The sequence below is a fragment of the Colius striatus genome, chromosome 9, assembly GCF_028858725.1.
Source record: "Colius striatus isolate bColStr4 chromosome 9, bColStr4.1.hap1, whole genome shotgun sequence".
NCBI lineage: Eukaryota > Metazoa > Chordata > Aves > Coliiformes > Coliidae > Colius > Colius striatus.
This window is the reverse complement of record NC_084767.1, coordinates 11,643,087-11,668,175: the sequence shown is the minus strand read 5'-3', so window position 1 is coordinate 11,668,175 and position 25,089 is coordinate 11,643,087. Positions and strand designations below refer to the sequence as shown.

The 25,089-nt window shown below is 52.7% G+C and overlaps 2 protein-coding genes across 3 annotated transcripts; one reads left to right on the top strand and one right to left on the bottom strand.

Annotated features, from left to right (window-relative positions):
- Positions 1–3,024: 3,024 nt before the first annotated feature.
- Positions 3,025–3,453, bottom strand: SMIM33 (small integral membrane protein 33). The gene has a single exon (XM_062001967.1). The coding sequence runs from the start codon at positions 3,451–3,453 to the stop codon at positions 3,070–3,072; it is 384 nt and encodes a 127-aa protein (XP_061857951.1). The 3' UTR covers positions 3,025–3,069.
- Positions 3,454–6,479: 3,026 nt separating this feature from the next.
- On the top strand, positions 6,480–24,493 carry ECSCR (endothelial cell surface expressed chemotaxis and apoptosis regulator). Of its 2 annotated transcripts, XM_062002498.1 has the most exons (11): positions 6,480–6,625; positions 15,134–15,175; positions 15,448–15,498; positions 16,876–16,989; positions 17,480–17,527; positions 19,376–19,453; positions 19,992–20,090; positions 21,236–21,334; positions 21,914–21,950; positions 23,234–23,333; positions 23,840–24,493. In XM_062002498.1, exons 1-11 carry the CDS (start codon positions 6,568–6,570, stop codon positions 23,846–23,848), a joined length of 735 nt encoding a protein of 244 aa, XP_061858482.1. In that variant the 5' UTR covers positions 6,480–6,567; the 3' UTR covers positions 23,849–24,493. The 2 variants fall into 2 exon arrangements, with proteins under 2 accessions (XP_061858482.1, XP_061858483.1); XM_062002499.1 differs by lacking the exons at positions 19,376–19,453; positions 19,992–20,090.
- Positions 24,494–25,089: the final 596 nt, after the last annotated feature.

Sequence of the window (25,089 nt, the reverse complement as noted above, 5' to 3'; positions counted from 1 at the left end):
GTAAAGTCTCTGCCAGCTCCTGCTTGCTGTGCTCCAGGAGCTCTCCTGTGCAGAGGGTGTGATAAGGAGGGTTATTGTTGCTCTGTGCTCATAAAAAGATTATTGTTAAGGAGAGGAAGAGAGTTCTGAGTGAAGTAAATTGGAACAAGCTCAGGGTGTGAGTAGGGACTGACAATGTTCTGATCATTAGCATGCCTGGCTGCTGCCACCTGAGAGCCATGTGCTTTATCCAGCCTTGTGCTGCAATAAGCAATGCTATGGGCCAAATGTAAGGAAGGGCAATCTGTACAAATGCCATTTTCTGGTGTCTTAGAGAGCAGTGGGAAGCAGAGCTGAGCCATAGCCCTCAGTGTCCTCCTGAAGGAGCAAGCTGGGGAAAGCCTGTCGCTTCCTTCAGTGCTCCACTTTGCTATTTCAGGCCTTGCAGTCATTTTTTTTTCCCCTTGTATTTCAAAAGGTTCTGTCTAAGCAACTGTTTGCAAATGAAACACATGGAGAAACTCCTACAGGCCAGAACTTCCACACCCCACCTCTCCAGAAAAGGTCCCACAGAAGAAGAGGCCACTGACAGCTCCTGGCCTGGAAGGATCGATGCACAGGACAAAGATGGGAGAAGTTGGAGCCATCTCAGCCCCACTGTTCACTGATAGCTTCATCTGCTTTCGGTTTGACAGCCTGAGCAGTAGCAGTGGGGCTTCCCCAGCTCCTCCTCTGTGGCAGGGAGAGATGTGGGCCACAGCTGCCTGTGACAGGGATCAGACTCTGCAGCTCCCGGCGGCTCCACACCAAGGAGCTCTGGCAGCAATTACACATTTTATCTTCCTCTTTATTAATACTGAGTCATTTTTAACCTTTCCTTTGCAAACACAGCGTTTCCCTGCTGGGGCAGTGCTTCAGTGCAGCTGCCACCACAGCTCCTGCTCCTCTGACTAAAGGCTTTGTCTTGATCCAAACGGAGCTCCCTGAGGTGAAGTGACAGGACCAGGAAAGGAGTGTGGCAGCTCTGCCAGCCCACCAGCCCAGCACAGACAACACCCCCAGGACGGGCTGTAGGTACCACCAGGCACAGCTTCAGTTGTCCAGAGCTGGGGAAGGGGCTGGAGCACAAAGGTGCTGGGGAGGGGCTAAGGGAATGGGGATGTTGAGCCTGGAGAAGAGGAGGCTGAAAGGAGGCAAGAGCACTCTCTGACACTCCCTGACAGGAGGCTGCAGTGAGCTGGGGGTCAGGCTCTTCTCCAGAGTAAGAGTGATAAAACAAGAGGAAATGGGCTCCAGTTGCCCCAGGGGAGGTTGAGGTTGGAGCTGAGGCAGAACTGTTTCCCTGAGAGGGGTGTCAGCCCCTGTGCCAGGCTGCCCAGGGAGCTGGGGGAGTGCCCAGCCCTGGAGGGATCCCAAAGCCTCCCGAGGTGCTGAGGGCCGTGGGTTAGTGCTGGGCTGGGCAGGGTGAGGGGAGGGTTGGACTGCAGCAGCTTCAGGGGCTTTAACAACCCAAACCATTCTGTGGGGTTCCTTAAGCTGTGGGGCTGACCAGATGGATTAGCAGCCATGGTTTGGAGCTGGCCCTGGGAGGTGGTTCTCTCTTGGGGTGGGGCTTGCTAATTAGGGATGTAGAAATGCAAAAGCCCGGTGTTGACATGCAAAGGGAGGTGGGACTGGGTGATTCTCAACTGAAATGACAGATCTTATCTCCCCAGGGTGTGGGAAGGCTGATAATGCACTGTCACCTCTGGGAAACAAAATGGGCACATGAAAACTGAACACAACCCCCAGCAAAGTCACATAAATCATGTTTATTGTCAAGACCACACTTCCAGTGAGCCCAATCACTACTTGGCTTCAACATGAGAAAAGAAGCTGGAAATAAGTGAGAGGAAGGATGCTTGAGTAACTGATAATGTCAGCAACAGCTCCAACACCCAGAGGAACAGGTCAGAGACCACACTTCTTGCCTGACAACACACAGAGAGATCTGTGCCAGGGAGGCAGCTCAAGTCTGGCTTTTCTGTTCTGGGATGGAGAGGGGAGAGGCAGGAACTGTATTTGGACACCTTGGACTATTCAGCAGAACAAATCCTTGAGGGTGACTTCAGAGGCTGTGTCCTCTGAGCCCATGCCCTGGAGCCAGGCTTTGCTGTCCAGTTCCCACCCTGTCAGCGCAAACTCCGATCAATTCCTGGCAGCAGAAAGACTGCCAGGGCTGAGCAGGTCAGCAGGGTCTGCTCCCACTGAAAGCCTCACAAGGCTCAGGATGATGTATCACCCCTCCAGCTGCTTCCCTTGGGCCACCTCCACCCAGGGTGCCTGAGCCACATCAACATCCAGCCCAAGGATCCACCATTGTTCACGGGGATATGCTGCAGGCTCTGCTCAGACATACACATTTCTGCACTGCTGCCAACACCTCAAGATGTTGAACCAGCTGCAAGGGCTGGCTGAGGTGCTGTTGTCACCTCTCCTCTCTCACACACCTCCAGTGGGACGGTGCACATTGTCCTCTGCTGCTGGTGCTACCAACACGGTTCAGACGCTGCCTCCTCTCCTCTGGCCGATTGCCATGAAGGCTGAGCCCACTGCCAGCAGGGAGAACACTGCTTCAGCCCTCTAACAGGGAGAAAGGAGGGAAAGAGGGGCTGGAGGCTTTTCTGTGCCATATAAATGGCATAATGAGGACACTGTGCATGTGGCAACATCTTTAATCCAGAAAGCGATTCCAGGTGATGTAACTTGCAGCTCCTGCCAAGGGCTGAGCACAGAGCTCCCAGCTGGGGCAAGGACTGACACAGCTCTCCTGGGCACTCCCAGCATGTGACAGGCTGAGAAAAACCAGCAGAGATGCTAATGCTGTGTCACATGGGCTGAGCCAGGCCCAGGGCCTGAGCTGGGACCCCAGCCCTTGCTCCAGGACTGTGGTCCTGCTGGGCCAGACCGCTGGAGGCCGATGATGGGCCACTGCAGTGACACAACCTTCTATCTGAGCTCCCCTGGACGCAACCCTAGGGAGCTAAACTCCCCAGGTGCAGGAAGTGGTGCTGAGCTGCCAGTTCCCTGCTGTTCCATGCCCCAGCCTCCTCACAGGTAGGTGACCTCGATGAGGCCGGGCTCGGCGCTGCCGCAGGGAAGGTGGTTCCTGCAGGAGCAGCGGCAGGGCTGGGCAGCTCCCAGCTGCTTCTGGGAGCCCAACTGCTTCCAGTCCGTGAGGTGCACCCCATGGTCCATGTCCTGAGGCAGGGGCTCGTGGGACAGGGTGAGCTGGACGGTGCGGAGCTGGGGGCCGTAATGCACCAGCACGACGATGACGACGGCCAGGAGGACGAAGGCGACGACGATGGCGGAGATGACGGGCAGAGCGTCGGATCTCCTGGCCACGCTCCTCACCATGGTCACGGGCGTGAAGGAGCCCACGTCCTGGGGCTCGGGCTGCCTCAGCTGGCCGCTGGGCACCGAGCTGTTCATGGCTCAGCAGGGAGACCTGGGACAGAGCGGGGCAAAGGGGTGACCACCGACACGGCGGCTGTCCCACGGCCTTATCCCCTGCCCAGGGAACGGGGCCGTGCTGTAAGTGTTCCCTCCCTGGGCTTTGGGAGACAGGATAGACCCAAGTGCTAATAGCTGGGATGTAGGGAAGGTGCCCTGGACGTGCTCAGCCAGGGAGGCAATGCCCTGCAGCCCCTTGTCCTGGACACCTTCAGCACGGGGGTCTGGCCTCTCTGGCTGCAGCCAGCGATGGGAACTGGGAGCCCCTGGAGGGGACCCTTCCACCTTCCCCTCTGCACCCCCAGCCCCACGGTGCTAACCCAAACCCAACACAGGCACCTCCCAACCCCACCGAAACGAAACCCCAGAGGAGGGTGTGAGCAGGGAGAGGAGGGGAAGGGAGGGGAGAGCCGTCCCCAGCCCCGCGGGGTACCTCGGCGTCCCTGCTGCACGGGAATCATCCTCCGGCGATGGCAGGAGCAGCAGCGAGCCCCGCGGGGTGGCTGTGGGTGCAGCCGGGGGGGGCCGTGAGCTGTGTGTGCAGCGGGGTGTCTGTGTGCCGTGGGTGCAGCCCGGCTCACCTCGGCTGCCTGCCACGTCACGGCTCAGCCCCACACGCCGCGGGGCTGCCCGGGCTGAGGAGGAAGCGCAGCTCGTCCCTGTGCCCGCTGCCACATCAGCGCCGCAGCCCCCTCCCCGCGTCCCGTCCCACCCCCGGCTCCCGCCGCGGCACAGCAGCCCCTTTGTGCACCAAACCTCCCTCCTCCCACCGACCCCAAGTTAAAACGCGGCGCCTGGGGCTGCTCAAGCTGGAGCAGGCAGAGGAGAGACCTCCTTAACACTTACAAGTGCCCAAAGGCTGGGTGTCAGGAGGATGGGGGGGCGACTGACCATCCTATCCTGTAGCAACCAGTGCCAGGACAAGGGGCAACAGGCACAAGCTGGGACACAGCAAGTTCCTCTTAAACACGAGGAGAAACCCCTTTGGTGCTGAGGTGAGGGAGCCCTGGCCCAGGCTGCCCAGGGAGGGTGTGGAGGCTCCTTCTCAGGAGGTTTCCAACCCCATCTGGACACGTTCCTGTGCCCCCTGAGCCAGGGGAACCTGCTTGAGCAGGGGCTGGGGCTGCAGCAGCTCTGCAGGGCCCTTCCAGCCCCCAGCAGTCTGTGCCTCTATGAAAATTTAACACAGTTAAGAAATCAGTGTACAAAAACCACCCTTCTGCACGTGAGCTCTTTGTACAGCAGCATGGATCCACACAATGCTCTGGGCTAGAGGGACCCTCTGTCCCAGAGACAATGCAACCCCAGGGCTGATTTTCTCTGCCAGGGCAGTCCCATTGCTGCAGGAGAACTATCCAGCAGCAGCAGCATGAGCCCAGGGTGAAAGCTCAGAACCCTGGGATCCATTTGGGATGGCAGAAAGGAGCCCCTGCCCTCACCAAGGATGCCCTTTGTCCCAGCAGGATTTACCCCTCTGCCACCCAGCATGACCCTGAGCACATCTCTCAGCAGAAGAGGTGGATCCTCTGGAGTTTTAGCCATTACAAAACATGTCTCCCCATCTTTCCCTCCCAAACAACGCTGCTCTTACCTGGAGGCTCTCAGCAGACAAGCTGGGGTGGGTATTGGGGCTCTGTCTTTGCTGTACATGGGGAGGACAGGATGGGAAGTGCCTCTTCCCCCATCCAGCTGAGGGTCCAGCAGAGATCTGGCTGTATGTTAGAGCTTCTGGGAATTTGCTCTCATTTCAGGATCCGCTAAAACCTTAATCTACAGCATAATCTCTGAGCATCACATCTGTGCAAGAGAGAGGGAAAACAGTGGGGGAGGCTGCTGCCAGGGGTTTCATCCAGCCAAAGGCTGCTGTGGGGTGCTGGCTGCTTTTGGCCTGATGTTGGCCTGGGGCTTTTGGAGGTGTTTGAGGAGGCCCAGTGACACCTGGGGAACTGCACAGTGCCCAGGAGATCTCTCCCTCCATTCCTGTCACCACCTCCTGGTCATGGAAGGCAAAGGCTGTTCTGGCAGCAGAGGACACCCCCTTGATGCACTGTGTGCAGTGAAGGAGCAGCTCCAACGCCCTTGGCCATGGCTCTGCAGCTTTCCAGGGGACTGTGGGATGGGGCTGGACCAGCCTTTCAGCCAGGAGACACAATCCTGTGGGTTTGCATCCCCAATGCCTGCATGGACCCCCAAGATGGGCAGCACAGGAGCCTTTCCCATGAGTGGACACCAAGACCCTTCTCTTCCCCCCAAACACCCATTTTCACCCAACACACACCTGCAAAGTTCAAACTACCCTGGCAGGGGACAGACAGACAGGCAGGACGTGCAGAGACAAGTGCATCACAAGGTCAGGGCCACGACACCAAACACCCCAAGCCCCTTGGGTTGGATGTGGGGGGCAGAACTGACCCGATTCCCCAGCTCCTCCCCTTGCCCATGAACTGGGGTGAGGGTCAAGTCCAAGCCCAGCGTGTGCTGTGTGTCTGTGAGGAAGGATGCTGCTGCTGCCTGAGAAGCAGCATTCCAAAGCCAGCACAGTGCTGCCCAGGCTGGCTGGTAGCACAGGGGGAGGCACAGGGCAGCACTGGCTGCTGAGCTACCTTGGCCCCACGAGCAGCAAAGGTTTCCAAACCCCTCCTGGAGTCGTTACGAAATCGCCTCTCAGGAAGGAGGGAAAGGCCAGCTCTTCACCCAGGAAGGACCAAGGCAGCCTGCAGCCCTCACAGTGGATGTTGGGCAGGTTGGACCTGGGGAGCACATTGTCACCACTAACAAAACACCTCCCCAAACCCCACCAAGCAGCATAAAGCAGCTCCTGAGGCACAGGGCAGGGCAAGGCCCCCCCGTGCCCCTCTCTCAGAGCCCAAACCCCACCAATGCCACGGCGAGGTTTCCTCTGCCATTGGTAAGCGATGTCTCACATCCTCTCCAGCCCTAATGGGCTGAAAAACACAGTTCCCTTGTGGATTCAGCCTGTTTCCTTCTATTCTTTAACAGGAAGCTGTGGGAGAGCCAGCCCCAGGCAGGCAAAGCGCTCCTCGCTCGCTCCGGGATGGCCAGAGCCTCGCCGAGGGGCCAGACGCCACCAGGATGCCATCTCCGTCCCTCTGCCCGCTCCTGTGCCTCCTGGGCTGTGTGCTGCTCCGAGGTGAGACCCTCCACTCACACCCCAGGGGGGAAAAAGGGCTGCTGGGGGGAGGGATTTGAGGAGCCCACCTTCGCTGGGGGCACGGTAGGCAAGCGGCTGGAGGTTTGAACGCGTGGTAGGTGCCAGTGGGAAGCTCAGCCTTTCAATTCAGGGGGTGCTGGAGTTGGGTGCTGGGAGGAATGTGGCCACACCAGGTTTATGGGGTTTATTTGATGGTGCTGGAAGAAAAGAACCTGTTTCCTGGTTAGCAAAGGGAGTGTTTCTGCTCAGGGCTGCGATGCTGAGGTGTTCTCAGAGTTAAATAAACGTGAAGGTAGAACAGTGAAACCAACTGGACATTATTTTCCCCAAAAGTACCTTTTTTCCCCTTGCCTGATTGTAATTGTTGATAGAAATATGAAGTCTGTGTGCAAGACTCAGCCAGGACATGCCCCATCCTTGCAGTAATCACTGTGCTCCTTTGTGATCACTCTGCCCTGACTCCTCTCTCCCCACGTGAGCCACGGTGTGGGATGAAGGAGCCGGTGGTTTCCTGCCCTGAAGGGTGACAGCTTGTTTCTTCCTGCATTGTCAGGGCCCCCTCTCCTTGTGCTGCTGACAGCTGGAGCTGAAAAGCATTCAAAGGAAAGTATAGACAGCAACAGCATCGCTGCTTGGACAGACAACCACCTAGAAACGAGGTGTCTCACACGGCCAGGGTTTAGCATGACACTGGAGAAGCTGCCTGTGGGTCAGAGCTGCTCTGAGGGTAACAACGGCCTTTTTGAAAGCCAAAGTACTTAGAAACTGTTCAGCTGGCAGCTGAGGAATTCTGAGGAGTGAGAGCACACAGACTGGAAGATCTCTCTCTTCATTAGGGGTGATCACTGCTGACTTGAGCAGAGAGTGAATCTCGTGTTGGGATCAGACAGCCCCAGGGATGCCCTTGGCATTGGGTGAGGGGCTGCCACCCGCTGCCACCCACTCCTCTGCACATCCCTTTGTCCTCCCTCATCTGCCTAAAGCCACTGGGCAGGGCCTGTGCACAACGTCCCTGGGGCACAGAGAGTCAGCTGATGCTGCCCTCCCACCCCTCCAGCTCCCACCCGAGCAGCCGCCCCCTCCTCACTGCCAGACACTGTCTCCCTTCTGTGCATCCATCCCACAGCTCTGACACAGCTTGACTTTTGGTTTCAGTGTTAGACCAAAGTGGCTGAGGTGCTGCAGTGCATGGGGGCAGAGCTTCTGCCAGGGCAGGGAATCAGGGGCTCCTGAGCAAGGCAGAGGAGCCCAGAGGTCTCCTTGCACCTGAGGAGGTGGAGGTAACCTTGCAGGAGTGGCAGAATGTGCTTTGCCTGAGTACTAACACCTGCCTGTTTCCACACAGGTCTGTTTGTTTGTTTTCCTTTGTGTGAGCTCATTAATTCATTAATGAATTGATTGTTTCTCAATTTAAACTCCTAAGTGCTCCCAGGTCTCTCTAAAGGGAGGTTCCAACGCTGTGCTTTTGAAATGGCTGAAGTGGGAAGGTTTGGAAGCTTTCCAGCCTGTTTTCCCTCCCCCTGAAACACTTAACAGCAAATTTGTCCAAACAAACCCTTTCCTATGGATATTTTCCATGACAATGGGCCATCAGTTTCCAGACAAAAGATTTCCACTGAAAAATATCCCTCCTGGAAGCTGATGAAAAGCCAGCAGGAGTTTCCCACTGCTGCTTACTCCAACCCCTGCTCTCCTCCTCTGCCCCACAGCCCGGGCAATGCCAGTGCCAGGAGAAGCTGCTAAATCATTTCTGTATGGCCATGGATATTTTTGATATCCCCAAAACCATGGGGTGCAGCTGAAGGACAGACATTCAGCTACCAGGAGACTTTCCAGCTGCAGCACTTGCATCCTTAAAGCAGGACACACAGTGCATCCTAAAGCTGATTCCTTGGCCAGAGGAGAGGCCAGAGCAACCCTGACCTGGTGAAGAGGGAAGAGAGGGCAGGAGGCAGGCAGGAGAATTGTTTGTTCACAAAACAAACTGCTCCCTTCTGGTAACATAAAACCCTGCAGATGACTCTGCAAATCTGACTCAAGTGGCCAGGGATGGTTTCCAGGAATTCTGTCCCATTTACAATAGGTGAGTCAACAGCAGGTGTCCTTGCAGGGGCTGCTGCTGGGACCCATGGCTGGGAACACCTCTGAGGCTGGAAAAGGGAATAGTAGAATCCCAGCATCCCAGCATGGTGGGGGCTGGATGGGCCCTGCAGAGCTGCTGCAGCCCCAGCCCCTGCTCAAGCACATTCCCCTCGCTCAGGGGACACAGGAACGTGTCCAGGTGGGGCTGGAAACCTCCCAAGAAGGAGCCTCCGCACCCTCCCTAGGCAGCCTGGGACAGGGCTCCCTCACCTCAGCACCAAAGGACTTTCTCGTCATGTGCCAGGGGCACTTGTTGTGTTCCAGCTGATGTCCATCACCCCTTGTCCTGGCACTGGCCACCACAGAACAAAGACTGGCCCCATCCTCTTGACACCCACCCTTCAGGGATAGATCAGCATTGCTGAGGTGCCCCTGAGCTCAGGCTTCTCTCCTCCAGGCTGAACAGCCCCAGGGCCCACAGCCTTTCCTCCTCACACGCACGTTCCATCCCCTCAGCATCTTGGTGTCCCTGCACTGGCCTCTCTCCAGCAGCTCCCTGTCTCTCCTGAGGTGGGGAGCCCAGAACTGGGGACACAAGACTCCAGATGAGGCCTCAGCAGGGCAGAGCAGAGGGGGAACTGAACCTCAGTGCTGCTGAACCAGTCTGCGTCCTCTGAGCCTGTTTGTCCACCTACAGGAAACAGAACAGAGCTACCACCACCTCTTCTCTCTGTAAAGCACCTTCAGATCTGCTGAACTGTACATCTAGGCAAAAAAGCCCCTGCTGGGCCCCAGTTCCATCAAGCCTGGAGAGGTGGGCATCCCATCTTTCATTTGAATCGGGCTTGGAGGGATTTCCTCCTCCAAACTCCCAGACCCAGCATCAAACCCCAGGAGCAGCAGAGCCACACCACCAGCATTCCAAAGACCAGGAGCAAACACAGAGCTCTAAAACAAGCAGGTCACGGGGGAAACTGGAAGCAGTAAGCAGCTGGGAGGGTGATGGTGCAGCAGCCCCCACTCAACCCCCACGGGGCTGCCGTGGTGCAGCCAGGAGAAGAGCTTTGTTACTTTCCTCTTCCAGGAGGTACCACTTTTGGTGGCCAAACCCAACCTCAGCTCCCACAGGGACGTGGCAGAGCCTACTCTGGGCAGGCAGTTTCCCCACATTGTTGGTCTCCCACCTTGTTTTCTACCTGAGTGGGTTTTAATTACCTGCTGCTAAGATGTGCTTCCAGAACAGCTCACCAGGGAGAGGAGCACAGAGAGAGATGCTCACAGAGGATGCCCAGGCCTGGGTGCAGCCCTTGAGGAAGGGCAAAGGAAGGCTCAGATTAGTTTTAATTGCTGCTGAGATCCGGGTTTTTCATTCCTGGCTCTAAACTTCCCCTGACACTTGGGCCAAGTGCCTAGGCTTCAGAAGCACTTGGCAGTGAGCTATCAAAGCCCCGTGGCCTTTGGGAATTAGGCACTTCAATACCTCTGTGGCTCTGGGACCTCATTGAGGCTGTCAGTTATCTGGCCTGTATAATGACACTTTTCCTCTCTCTCCACAAGCTCCACCTTCCCTGTTCTGACACCCCTGAGGCAGCAGTGCCTAATAAAACAGGACCTAAGCTTTTGCAGAGCTCTCTGCTCTCCAGCTTTCCTACCAGAGGGTTTCTTTTCCCTGTGAAGGCCCTAAGGATGGGGTGTTGGTGCTCTCTGCTGCAGCAGCAGCTGCTGTGTTTCACCCAGGAAGCAGCTGCACTTGTGTTGAGCAGTCAGGCTGGATTTGTCTTGGTGCCAATGTCTGAATAGAAGAGTCTAGCTTTAGCTTGCTAGAACGGGCTGTCCAGATGGGCTGTGGAGGCTCCTTCTCTGGAGGCATCCAAACCCACCTGGATGAGTTCCTGTGTGCCCTGCTCTAGGTGGCCCAGCTCTGGCAGGGGGCTTGCACTGGATGAGCTTTCCAGGTCCCTTCCAACCCTGAAGGTTCTGTGATCATGCAGCCTGCAAGCAGAGGAGGACATCACACCTCCCTCCAAATCTGCCAGGGCAGAGTGCAGTGAGCCCAGGCTTACATGGCATCAGGGACAGACTGTCCCTCTCCATCACCAGTTCTGAGCAGACAGGACCCATCCCAGTCCCTTCAGACTAGTGCCAGAGATCCTCCCCTGTGACTCCATCCCTCTCCAAATCCCAATCTCCAGCACCAGCCCTTCCTCAGCCCCACCTACACCCCGCTGAAGTGTTCCCAACAGCTGCTCTATGGAGGCTCTGCTGGCAAGCCTGGCCTTTTTCAACTGGTAGTGCCTCAATCTGCTCAGCAGCTGGAGAAACAGCTCTTGCCAAAATAACACCAATGCAGAGGAACCTAGAATTCACCTCTTGTGTTTTGGTTTAACGTCACTGTGTGCTGGGGAGGGAGCAGGGTGAGCTGCTGGCTCTGGGAACACCTCAGCTGCTGTGAGAGAAAGCTCTGTGGAAAGACCCCTCTGCTCTCAGTCCCACACTCACAGAACAAGAATCCAAACTACTCCTTTGCTCATTCTCAATCAAACCTGCTCATCCTCTGGAACATCATGCACCTGAAGAGCCGCGATGCACCTGCAGCTGTGCACTGCTGCCCTGCAGCCCCACAGCTCTGGGGTCGAATCGGGAGCTTCCCATTATAGCAGGCTCTGCATTTCCTATCCTAAATCCCACAGCGAGCTCCCTGGCTCCACCTAGAGCTGCACAATCCGCCTGTGAACCGCTTGTGCCCAAACACACCACAATGAGCTTGGCACCGGCAGTCCTCGCAGTGCCTTTGATGTTTATTGCAATTACAGCTGCCCTGGCTGCCTCGTCGGGGTTATTGTTGGCTGTTTATAGAGCCGGGGCTCTCGGTGGAGGGGAGCAGGGCTCTGTGGCAGCAGCAGCAGCAGGAGGAAATGTTTTCCAGCGCGGTTTGCACGGGAGTCCCCGGGGAGGGCTGCGGGAGCTGCGACGCGTGGCTGGGCTGTGTCTGTGCCCGTTCCTGCTGTGCAGCCCCAGGACGTGGCTCAGGGCCCTTCCTGCTCTGCACACGTCTGTCCCCCTCCAGTGCAATTCACTGGGGATGCTGAGCACCTTCCCCAAAAGAAAACACCTAATAGAACAGGGCTTTTGATTATTTGAGTTGGCAGGGAAGGCACAACAAGCAGCAGTGGCCAGAAGTCAGAGCCAGGCCTGCTCTGCTTTGGAATCACAGGCAGTTGTCCCCAAGTAAATGCCAAAGTCACAGAGTCTCAGCATGGTGGGGGCTGGAAGGGCCCTGCAGAGCTGCTGCAGCCCCAGCCCCTGCTCAAGCACATTCCCCTGGCTCAGGAGGCACAGGAACGTGTCCAGGTGGGGTTGGGAACCTCCTGTGAAGGAGCCTCCACACCCTCCCTGGGCAGCCTGGGCCAGGGCTCCCTCACCTCAGCACCAAAGGACTTTCTCCTCCTGTGCCAGGGGCACTTGTTGTGTTCCAGCTGATGTCCATCACCCCTTCTCCTGGCACTGGGCACTACAGAAAAAAAGCATCACCCCATCCTCCTGACACCCACCCTTCAGGGATTGAGCAGCATTGCTGAGGTGTCCCTGAGCTCAGGCTTCTCTTCTCCAGGCTGAACAGCCCCAGGTCCTGCAGCACACACATTCCATCCTTTCAGCATCTTGGGAGCCCTGTGCTGGCCTCTCTCATGAGGGCCATGGCTTGGCAGTATAAGGTGAGGGGTTGGACTTGATGAGCTTAAACATCTTTTCCAAGCCAAAGGATTCTGATTCTCTGACATTACCAGCCAGCTCAGCATCTTTATTCCCCTTTTCCTTTGACAAAGTGCAGACAACAGCTCTTTCTTCTGTGATTCTTGATACTTTCACGTGCCCTGCTCACTAAAAAGCACCTGTGATATTATAACAAAGAAAATGTGTTACAAGCAGCTACTTCTCCCTGTGGGAAAACAAGACAATGGCTCCTGCAGGGAAATTGGGGAAAAGAACAACTGGGAGGGGTGTTGTGCTGCTATTTTGTGTGTGTGTTCTGAATGTGTACAGAGTACCTTCAGGCATTTGCAAGCCAGCATCTAGAAACTGTGCTGTAAAGCTGTTTAAGCTGGGGAAACCCAGAGAGAAAGAGAAAACTTGGCAAACTGTTGGGATTGATGGAAAGAGCCCAAGTCACTGCACGTTCTCCTTGGAGTCAGCCTTGCCCCCGGGCAGCATCTCAGGCTGCCAAAGGGTGCAGCTCCCTTCCTCAAAAGCAGCACCTTTACACCTCTTTCAGAACCACCCTGTGCCCAAAACGTCTGGGGCTTTTTTTCCCCATTGTATGAGTTGATTTGGTGAGTGATGCTGCATCTCCACAATCCTGTCTGTTACTAGGCTGGGGTTCATCTAACTTGCTCTTCAAAACCTGCAGAGAAGGAAGATCCAGCATTTTCCTACACAATCCCTCTTAGCCACCAACTATCCTTATGTCAGCCAGTTCCCTGTTGCCCAGCCTCCCTCCTCCTTGCTGCAGTTATAGTCCTTGTTGTCTGGTCCTGTTCCCAATGGATTTAGAAAACCAATTAGTCCTTTCCTCTCTATGCAATTAAAGATCTGATCATCTCCTTTTCAGGGAGGAGACAAGACACATCTTGCCAGCCTGCTGCCCAGTAGGCAGAGCAGAGAAAAAGCAGGGAACAGATCTGAGAAGTCAGGCCTGATTTTCACAGCCAAACCCCATCTGGAAAGAGCCTGTGTTTTATGATGTATCCACCACAGTTTACATGTTGTTTTGGTTCCTGTTTGGCTCAGATCATGGTCATAAAGCCTCAGATTAAAAAAACAAAGAGGGCTCCAAGGCGGTTACGTGAGACAAACGAGATCAATGATGAGCTCACTAAGCCCAGGCAGTCCTGAGGGTGGGCTCTGAGCCAAGCCCCCAGAACCCACACAGGTTGCATGCTGAAGGTCTCATTCCAGACAGGCACCGCTACCCAGGGCATTCATCTGGCCTCCTTCAGGCCCCCACAGCACAGCCACCTACCACAAACCTCCCACCTACATCGCCTCTGGTAACAAGGGGGATGTTGCAGGCTGGGGCTGCTCGAGGTAGAGATCTGAAGTAGGTGAGGTACTAAGGTCTGAAATCAGTCAGAGCCACAGGGTTTTGGAAGTGCCTGGTCACCTCTTTGGTGTGACAGAGCCTGGAGATGAGCTGTCTGGCAGGCTGGCTAACAAGAGGTGTGAAGCAGCAGGTGAGATGAGTCTCACATACAGCAAGGACAGGTCCTGGCTGTGAGCAGGCACACAAGCACTGCTCTGCTCTGACAAGTGCTGCTTTGCTGGCCCTCCCTCCCCTCCTGCCAGCCCACAGTGGGTAGCACAGGCACAGCACCTCATCACTGAGCACCGCTGTGGGGGTGTCACCAGGGGGCAGGGAGCTGGAAGGATTCAACCCTCGCTGCTCTCCTTCTCTGTCTGAAACCTTGAGCTCTCTCGTGGGGCTCTGGGGAGATGGATCACCCACGAGCTCAAATTCAGATGGTTTCTGGAGCTGTAATGTAGTTTCTTTCATGAATCTTAACTACAGGTTCACCAGCTATAACCATTTCAGAACACCAATTAGGATTTCAGATCCTAATTGGCATTCACTTCTTATTTCAAAGATAACAGACTCAAAGTCAGGCAGCTGTTGAGAGTTAAAGCACTTGGGTTTCATTTCAGCATCTCAAGGGCATTTCTGTTTTCCAGTTCCTGTCCCCAAGTGTGAGAACTGGACATGGCAGTATTTGTAGCTGGCATCTCATCTAATCACAGGACCTCAGGAGCTGGGGCTCAAAGAGCACTGAGGATCCTGAGAGTAGGCAACATGGGGCTTCAGCTAGCTTCCCAGGATGGACACACACAGGACAGAGGGATCATAGGTAGGAGACAGGAAGGAAAACAGGCCCATTGACTCCTGGAAACCTTTACAAACCTCACTCATCCACTCATTAAGAGAACAAAGCCTTCAACTGTGTGTCTTAACTCTTTAAACAGCTCCAGAACACAAGTCAAACAGCCTTTCCCTGGAGACGGACAGCTCCTGGGGAGGGAAGGACCCCACTGCTTTACTTGGCCTTGCATGTTCCCTGTAACAGAGGAAAAGGGCTCCCCAGAGGGCTCTGCTCCACTTGGGAAGGAGGGAATTATCCTGGCTGAATAAGTTTGTCCTGGCTGAATACACTCCCATACTAATTTACTCAGAGCCTGATAGTTTTGCACTCAGTGTTTGCAGCTATTTCTTTGCTAACAGTTCTGGGGAAATCACATATTTCAAAGTCACTCCTATAGAAGGTGAGGAAAAGCCAAAGCAGGCAGCCAGCAACAACACTAATGCAATCCTGACAGGCACAGATTAGCACCACTAATGCTCCTCCTCTTTCATTTCAGGTACCACCACCTCCACAGACTCCTCCATCCCCACTGTAACAGGTACCTCCTGGGCTGGGATCTGCTTTGTTTGTGTGTTTGGATGTGCACCCACATGCCCATGTGGGAATGCAAATGCAGAGCCCACAAATGGGAACCAGATTCAAACATCCCCTCAAAAGCATCTTCTCCCAGGACCCATCACCCTTTCAGCTCTTCTTGGCTATAACGGCCTCTTCCCAGCACATCCTCCAACCCTCCCTCTGGTGGGGATCCCACCCACAAGGAGCACGTGTAGGAGGCATCACCTCTGTGTCTCTCTGCTTCTGTTACAGGTCAATCCCAAGCAACACCACCCAGCCCTGAAGTAAAGAACCATACCTCAGGTAACACTCACCTGGAGACCTAAGAGTGCAGCTCAGGGGCATCCTGGCTCATAGCTGGTGTGACCTTCAGCCTATCTGGACCATCCAGCAATAAGCAGGGCTGTGCAGCAGCAGGTTAGATGAGAACAGTGGTGGGGAAAGAGGAAACATTGTTGTGTAAGAGCTTCTGATCCAGCCAGCTCACCCCAGAGGCATCAGGGCAAGCTGGTGTCTGCAGCACGTGGGGCTTTAACTAAAAACTCCCAGCACACCCTCAGCACCTCCCATGCAACAGCTCAACACCTTCCCTGTTTCTCTGAGAGCACAGGGCCTGAACACTACCTTAGCTCTAATTCATTTACTCAGGCCAGGGGTTTTCCTTTCTTCTCTACCTTCATGGAAGTAGCAATCACCCATAAAGACAGAAGAAATAAAAGTTCTATAAGTCCTCTGAGAAGTTCCCTTTATGCTTTTGCTCCTGTTCTTCCCCTCTGCTGAAGCCAGACACTGCCACATAGTCACACACAGCCCCTGGAAGCAAGTGTACAGAGGTGTTTGCAGAAAATCACACGTTTCAGTGTGAAAAGGCACAAACCAAATACACAAGAACAGATGTCTCCCAACTCCAGATCCACATCTATTCAATCCACTTGGAGCTTTGGTGACAGATCTCTTCCTGATACATTTTAGGGGGGAGGGAATCTCTTTCTAAGCATAGCTACCTCTCCAAAAACATCCAGGAAAAAGGCCTCAAAAAGATCTCAGATGCTACTTCTGTGCTTGGCAGGAAGAAAAGCAGCTTATTCCAAAATTCAAAGCTTTTGGCAAGGCATTTGGATAAAAGGAAACAAAAAACCCCACCCCAACCTTACAACCTTCTTCAATCTTTTCTCACTTTTATTGGAAAGCCAAGAGGAGTCTAGACAAGGAATTTCCCTATAAACCCCAAGCTGGTGATCCATACTGTGCAGAAGGCTTGTTGAAAGCTTTCTGCCCCACATCTTGCTCTGGATCATGTTCTTGCTGTGTAGCTTTGAGTAGCAGGTTGAGGAAGAGGAGAGTGTCTCCAGAACACTGCAAGAACTGAGTTACTGGTGCCTAGAGTGAAATAAAGCCTAAAAGTTAGCATTAAAGTGTCCAGTGATAAAAATACCTTCATTTCCAAGGCAGGGGGCAAAAAGCAGCTTTTCTCTGTGTGCCTGCTGAGCTCTGTCAGCTCAGCACCTCCATACACCAGAAAAAGCAAAGAGCTCCCTGCCTCTCAGCAGGATGAAGGCTATTTCCTTGTCTACTCACCCCATAACCCCTGAGGAATGTGAGGACTCTGCCACAGCCATGCCCTCCTCCAAGCTGTTGGTGAGCAGAGCTCCTTGAGGTAACATTGTGCTTCCTCTGCAGAGCCTTCAGTGAAATCAACATCATCAGCCAACTTGAATCTCACCTCTCTGGGTCCAACTACTGCAGCCAAACCCTCTCCCACCCCTACAACACCATTAGCATTGACCACAAGAGGTAAGTAAAGTCAAACCTTTATCCAGGCAGGGCCAGTTTCTGCATCCTTCCTCATCCAAGCCACAGGGGCATCAGAAAGACTGGGCTTGTTCATGCTGTGCTATTCATTCAGTAGCAGCTATTGAATCAATCTTGAGTCTTGGGCTAAAAGAGCAGCTCAGTCCAGCTCCCCAAAAGCACAGGGCTGGACACAACCATGAACTAGATGTGGCAGCTGAACAGAGAGCCCACATTAGAAAAGCCAGGCTGTGCTTTGCCAGATAGCAGAGGAGCTAGAGGCACTCCAGCCTTCCCAGCAGGCCTCTCCCAGGCTCATACACTCTCTGATTTGACTGCCCAGCTTGCTAGCTGCACCTTTTGAAGCTTGTTTGGAGAGGAAGTCTCACACCCACAAAGTTTTTGTACCCCATGGAAGCCCCTCAGCTCTCCATAGCACAATCAGTAGCAGCTTCAAGAGTTAATGTTCCTTTCTTATGTTTTCTCCACCCAGATAGAACCACTAGTGGAAGGAGAAACCCAACAGCTTCACCATCTCAAGGTACTTTGTTCTTTTATAGGGTAACAGTGAGCTTAGCTAATGTCATGGCAATTAGCTAACTTGGTTCACATGCTGCAGGTTATCCAAGCACTACTCTTTACCTCAGGGTTAAGCCATCAGTAACACGTAAAATCCTGTCTGGTGTCCTTACAAGCAGTGAGAAAACACAAGACCAAGTGCACTGAACATCCTCTGCCTAGGATGAACTTGACAGGCTGATCTCTGTTTAGGAGAAGGGAGCCCTTTAAACAGCTTTTAAAACATTACTGTTCTGCTTTTGACAGCTTGCTTAATCCAGCCTGTAAGCAAAAAGCAGAGCACTCAGGAAGAGTTTCCTCAGAACAGGGCAGCATCCAAAGAGTGAGGAGACTGAAATCTGCCAGCTGAGCTGACTCCTCATTAAACATTCAGCCTCAAAAATCTGCAGTGGCCAAGACAGAACCTGCTCTGTCTCTCCAAGTGCCTCTCAGATCTTCTCTAACAGAAGCAAGGTTAAAACCCATGGTCAGCTCTGCCTGCACAGATGTCCAACCAGCATGCCTGTGCCCAGCTGAGCCAAGAGCCCTTTGCACCAGAGCAGATTGCCATTAATTATAACCCTGCTTTCCGTCTGAAAAGCTCCATACATCTTTGCCTACAGAAATGTTGCTGATGCTTCCAAAAGTGAGGTCTCCTGTTGTGTGAGAGCCAGCATTTCCCAGGGATGGGGTATCCATGCCAGGCTCAGCAAACCACAGCTTTCTGCCACCCTCTGTGGCCACAAGAACCATTTCAGAAGGAAACAAAGGGTTTGATGATTGGTGGAAAAACTGTGCAGCAGTAGTCCCTGCTTCTCAGGACTGTTCTGTCCCATGTGGCTTCTGAATCAGTTAGATTTGTTAATTCACAGCTTTTCCCCTTTCCATAATGTTTCTCCTTTTTCTTCTGACTTTTGGCAAAATTAAAGTCCAAAAATATGATGGTTTTTTTTTCCCCTGCAAGACAGGAACCCCAGTTTCAGCCCTGCAGTCCCTGCTGAGTGCCAGCAGCTGTCTCACACCTCTCCAGGCATCACATGCTTTTGGCCAGTGCTTCTGTTGGGAAGGTGGGGATGGGAAAGGAGGTAAAAAAGATCCTGCTTGACCTACAGATGATCTTCTGAAGTTCTAAAGTATGTTTTTTTAGGCTCCTGTAGCTGCTCATGAAGGTCAATGCAGATAATCTGGCTGCCCAACACACATTCAGGAGGCAGCAGAGGGGTTTTTTCCTCTGCATGGGGGAAACACACAGGCTAGTTTTATGTTTGGGCCTTGGAAGCAGCTGTCACAAACCAAACAGCTTCATATCAGCCAGCTCATCCCACCGAGAGCTGGAGTCCTGGCTCGAACAAACCTCTATGCTGCCACAGATAAACTACATCTGGTGTACAAGTTAGCCCAACTCAAACTAAATTACTTCTAGATAACCCAGGAGAGCAGGTCCAAGGACAAGCCAAACAGTCAATCCACACCCATATTCTGCAGAATTTCTTCCCCTTAGCAGGTAGAGTCTCAGCATTCATGAATGACAGCAAATCCATAACCTCCCCAGCTTTTTCCTTCAGTTGCTGTGTCTGCCCAACAACTCCCCCTGGGACTGCAGAACCTGGACAGTTTGTACATGGGCATTTGAATTTTGGACCCCTGAGCTTCTATCTGGATATGGAAAATAGCACAAAGTATGCTTGGTGGGAAGGTTTTAGCCTGAGAATGGATTCCTTCTTTTCCCAGTTGTCACCAGTGTCACTGTGAATCCGTTCATGAGCATTAATTGCTTGTTTATGAGATGACACTCAAGGACAAGACTCACTTTCTGCATTTCTCTATGCAGGTCAAGAGCCCCAGGGAAGTGAGAGAACCACAGCACCAGCAACTCAAAGTGCTTCCTCCTTTCTCTCACAGAGAGATGGTTAGTGCTAGATCTTTTATGGCCCTTTACACAGCCAACAGCAAAGCCATCATAGCCCAAGACAGCATGGTGAACAGCCAGGGAATACCTGAGGGATGCTGGCCATCCCATTGAGCCCTCAAAAGCCTGTAAAGCTCCACAGAAGCAGCACTTTGGGACAACCTGTTGAGCCTGGGAAGAGTGGCTGCAAGTCACAGCAGGAAAAGTGCCCCTGTGGCAAAAGGCTGTAAAAGGAGGGAGACAGGACAAGCTCCCCCCTCAAACACACTCCCAGATGAGTCCTTCACTTGCTACCTTCAGCTTCCTCACCAGGGCCTCAGCAGAAACCCCTGTGAGAGTTATCAGTTTGCTGATAAAAGGGGCTGCATCAAGGCAGTCTGATTCCCACCCAGCTCTTGGTCACTTCCCTGTCAACAGGCTGGCCAGGATCCAACCTGATTATCTTCAATAATGAGCGAGTTATAACCTCTAGAACTGATAAGAATCCTCTTCCCAGCCTTTTTTTATATAAAGCTACCTTTTCTTTCCTCCCTTGTAGGCACCTCAAAGCCAGTTGTGCCAACAGCAGCCTCCTCTGGCTCCTTGCCTGTGCCCACTCCCACAGATGATAAATCACCACTGACAGTGGCAGCTTTTGGTAAGGATTTTGTGCAGCCTGGGGAGAGGAGGGAGGGCTGTTTCATCAAGGGAAAACTCTTGAAAACAAGACTTCTCATCAGCATGCAATAAAGCATCTAAGAAATCCTCCCAGCCATGCCCAGGATACAAGGGACAGACAAGTTGGAAGTCCATCATGGCTACAAGCTTGGGATGTTGCTCCCAGCACCAGTGTTTGCCCCCAGCTCCGTGTTAGGACAAGACCTGAGCACAAATTATCCCATGCTATGCTCTGGTTTCCCTGACAGGGTCTAGAATAAATACACTGCCCTCTTGGAAGCTTAGACAGCTGTTTTTCCCTGCCAGCCTCTTGGGACTGCATTCCCACCCTGCCCTACTGCTCTTCCCTGTGTGTTTGCACTCTGCTTGGCAGGAAGCAGCAGTCTTCCACGTCTTTCAGACTCTGGAAGGATGGGGCACAAGATATTAACCTGAAGATAATAGGTGTGGGGTAGATTTAAGAGACACGCTTGCCTTGGGCTATACCATCCCCCTCCTCCATGAGGATGAGGAGAAAACCCTCAATTTGCTCAATTCTATCACACTAGGGGGAAAAGTTCTATTTCAGAAGCATTTTTAAAAGCCAGGTGTTAACTTCATAAGTGTCAGTTGCTTATATCTTGCAAGGGAAGCCACGAGAAGTGCTGAAGGAGTCTTACCAGGACAAGATTCCTTTGCAAAGAACAGCTCAAATGATTGAGGCCTGATGTCAGAATGAAATCTACACTTGGCCACTGGTTGATGAGGCAGATACCATCCCTCACACTCTGAAGCTTGTCTCTCCCCATTACATTACACATTCATCTGACTTAACACGCATTTTGGACGTGATTTACTGACTGTAGTAGGGACATACTGACTCCAATCAATGCCCAGTGTAAACAGCTGACTTCTGCCCTCCTGGCACTGCCTTATCAATTAAGTGTTCATCAGGAGCCCTTTGAGGCTACAACACAAGAGGGTAAAGCTCTGGTGACTACTTACTTCTCTGTTTGTTACATACCACTCTCATTTGAATGCAAGTATTGATTTCCTACTCAAGTTCTGCTGAGAGCCAAAGTCTCCCTGCTGCCAGGACAAGCACATTGTTTTGGGGTCACAGACAGTTCTTTTTTCCATCCCTAGGTGTCATCAGCTTCATAGTTATCCTGATCGTTGTCGTGATCATTCTGGTCGGTGTGGTCAGCCTGAGGTTCAAGTGTAACCACTCAAAGGACTCAGAAGGTATTTGCCTGGGGAGATCTGTCTTTCCCTCATCAAAGAGCCATCAGTTTCTATGTGGATCAGGCAGTTCCTAAAAGATGCTTTTAAAAAGCTGACCCGGTGGGGAGGTTGTGAAGCCAAACTGGAACACAGCTTCAGCAGCCAGGGATGCAGTGTGACCACCTCTTTGGAGCCCCAGCCCCGACCCACCAAGGAAAGAGTCTCAAGCTTGCTGCAGTTCAATATGAGGATTTCCAGAGGTGGGCAGGGCAGCCCTTCCAGCAGAAATCATGCAGTTTGACTCTCCTTTCCCCTCGGAATCCCATTTCCCACCGAGCAGTGCCGCTAGAGGGCAAGGCTGCTCCGCAGACCAAAGGATGCTGCTGACTAAAGAGGCAGCAGAGCATTCCTTCCTGCCTGTGTGGCACCTTAGTTGAAGAATTTTCGCTTATCAGCTCTCAGGTATCCTCCGTGGTGGCTCTAATCTCATGGGGATTTAATTTCTAACCCTGTACAATGTCACTCTGAATAGAGCTGACTTATTTCAGTGCTCACCTGCGATGCTTCCTCACCTGTACATCACTGCTTCTCTCCCTCCAGACAAACAGAAACCAGGGAGCTCCATGGTGTCAGAGAGGTAAGGCTGTGCTATTCACACCCTATTCAGAATGCCTATTTTATTCCAGGACGAATTTGAGCAAGGAAAAGAGGCTGCTTTGATTATTTGAAGTGGAAGGAAGCATTTCAAGAAGTTCAGTATTTAGGGGGCTCATTTCAAAGCCCCTGCACTGACATATGAAGACCATCTACCTTCCCAAAGCAATTCCCCATCACTTCTACCCAAGGAGAGAGGCTGCACGTGGGAAAGAGCAGGAAAGAAGGGACAAAACCATGTCACTCATAGTTTGTAGCATCCTACCAAAGTAATAAACTGCTTTGGAAAGTAGGGAGAGACACAAGGAGCAAAATCCCCAAGTACTGAGGTGCCAAATTTGCATCAGCATCAAAGGTTCCCAAATACCCTTAACAATTGGGATCTAAGTGATCTGCAGCAGCCAAGATAAGATGTGTCAGAGCAGAGGACTGTGCCCCAGAGCACCCTAATCACCAAAATCATTCGCTCTCCATTGACACTGAGTGCATATCCCAGTCCTCTGGGTAGGGAGAAAGGGGAATTCCACCTTCCTAACACTTGTAACTCTCACTCCCACGATCAGGCAGGGGATGGGGAATTTGGCAAGAAGGAGGGATGGGCCTGAATCAGGGTGGCACAAGTCAGCCCTGGTCCCATGTACCAGCTGTTATCCCAGATCAATCAGGGACTCTAACCCCAGATTACCTGGGGACTCTAACCCCAAATCAAGCGGGGATTCTAACCCAAACTCGAGCCAGGGCTCTAACCCTGAAATAAGTGGGGACTAACCCCAAATTAGGTTGTTATATATGTAGGTATTATATTTCCTGGAATGGTTCTATGTATTCATTCTGTTCCCTGGAATGTATGATCATGTTTGCACAGCCATTCCGTGTGTGCATTGTGTTGCTGAGGGTGCCTTTCTGTGGTCCTTGGCAGTCAGAGAGACCCTTACCACTGTTTTTGTGGTTGTCCTCTTGGTGAACTCTTCATTTTTATTCCTGTCTGAGCAACTTCTTGTAGGTTGAGATATCCAGATCACTCGTGCTTCAAGTTCCTACCTTAACAGCCTCATGGTTTCAGGCATAGCCTCGTTGTTTTAGGCATTTAACAACTCCCTCTTTATATACAGCTAACATTTCTCCCTGGCATTGACAAGAAATAAAGCTTATGTCCTAAGGTGTCACAGCCAGCTGCAGTCTTGCCCGTTTGCCTCCAGTTGTGTGCAAAGAAACTTCCCTCTCTCCTTTTCCAGGGTAGTTAATACTGCCTTCTCTTCTTGGCAGCTGCTCGGCAGGCACAAGCCAGAAGGATAACAGCATCACTCTGATCTCCATGAAGAACATCAACATGAACAACAGCATGAGTTACCCACCATCAGAAAAGGTTTCCTTTTCAGACCTTGCTTTTTAGAGAGTTAGCTGGGGATTGTTTCTCTTGAGGGGTAAGACCGTGTGCTCGAGGTATTTCTTTGCTCTCTTATTCCTTCAGAAAGATCAAACTCTTAAAGGTCCAAACCAGTTCCAGTGAGCCTGGTGGAAGTTGAGGTGCCTGTTTTGGGCTTATCCAAGCTGCTTGAACTCAAGGGGTCAAGTGTACCTCACAGATGTAGCTGCCATCACCAGAGCTGGCGTGGTTTGCCATTAAAAGGAGGGGTACATCAGCCAGCCCCAGTGCAGCCAGGGGCTCACCCTCTAGCTTACCACACTCCTGCTCCACAGGTGATGCTGGAGCACGTTCGCATCAGAACTCTCAGATCCATTCCACACGAGTAATTCCCATCACTTTAAGTTGTTCTCAAGCTAAACTGGGACAGGGTTTGAGGAGAACACATTGCTTCTTTGGCCAGCACAAGCAGGCTGCTGATGCACCGTGTTTTGCTCTTTCTGCAGGTGCTGTGAAGCCAAGGGCCCAGAGCTCCAAGATGACTCATGACAACCAGCAGTGACTTTCTAAGTTCCTCCAAGGGATTTTTTTCTCCTTGGGGAAAGAACAAGAGTGGACTTTCTACATAAATTATTATGTCCTTTCTGTTCCATACATTTACAGTAGCATCCCACCTCGCTTCCCTCGCATGGGGTCTGAGGGCTTTCTCCACTCACAGCCTGCCATGCTCTCAGTGGCTGACCTCTCTTAATTGTTTTGTATGCCTTCAAATCCTCAGATTATTCCAGCAGCAAGAAGCACCAAGGAGCCATCTACTTTGCTGCTAAACTGCTGCCTTAGATGAATGGCCTTTAGGGTCTATGCCAGGCGGTTGCAGGCTCATTAATTAGTGTGGCCCCACTCTAAGCCGAAGGAAAGCATTAGGAAAGTGTGATCTGAGGCTGAAGACCTGACAGGACAGAAATGGCCAAGTGATGGGTCAAATCCCAGCACATCTGCTCCAAGCCCTTTGTCCTTGGTGTTCTCCATCGTCCCTGCAGCAGTAGGGATGGCCCTACCCACCTACCTCACAGGGTTGTTGTGAGGCTGTCAGCATCTGTAAAGCATTGGGAGAGCCATTAATTAAAGGTGCTGCTGAAATGCAAACTGCTACCTTAAAATACTTCTCAATAAGTGAGCTTCAGGCCGATCACTATCTTGCCACAGGTCCAACATGCTCAATGTCTCATCTTAAGTGTAAACAACAAAGTCTCTGCACAGAGAGGGGTTTATGTGAGTGCAAAAAGCAGTGGTCACAAGCAAAATGCTGAGCTCCCTCAGCTCCTGAGGTTTGGTAGCCCGACTTTGCTGAGAGAGCTTCCACCTTCTGCACCATCACTTTCCCAGGGCTCCCTGGCAGAGCATCATCCCCTTCCACAGACCATCCAGAGCACCCACAGCAGCACCGAGAACCACCACGATAATGAGAACACCCTCTGTTAGGCTCCTCAGTGCGACAGCTCAAGTTTGGGTCCCGCTGCTGCACAGGCTGGGCTGGCTCAGGCCCTGCTGCCCCTCACTCTCTTATTGCCCACAGCAAAATACGGGCGGCTGAGGCTGAACCCGCACCGGACCCTGGCATGGCTCAGAGAGTGGCCATGGGGGGCTGGAGGGGTGGGGTCTGTGAGGGGGCTGTTAGGGTCTAGGGGGGTGAGGATCTGTGAGGGTTGTGTGAGGGGACTTTAGGGCGTCTGTGAGGGGGCTGTATGGTGTCTAT

Bases quoted from the DNA above. Each gene is read 5' to 3' on its own strand.
- SMIM33 (XM_062001967.1), bottom strand. From the start codon at position 3,453: ATGAACAGCTCGGTGCCCAGCGGCCAGCTGAGGCAGCCCGAGCCCCAG.
- ECSCR (XM_062002498.1), top strand. From the start codon at position 6,568: ATGCCATCTCCGTCCCTCTGCCCGCTCCTGTGCCTCCTGGGCTGTGTG. The intron at 6,626-15,133 runs GTGAGACCCTCC...CTTTCATTTCAG, and splicing joins GGGCTGTGTGCTGCTCCGAG to GTACCACCACCTCCACAGAC. The intron at 19,454-19,991 runs GTTAGTGCTAGA...CCTCCCTTGTAG, and splicing joins CTTTCTCTCACAGAGAGATG to GCACCTCAAAGCCAGTTGTG.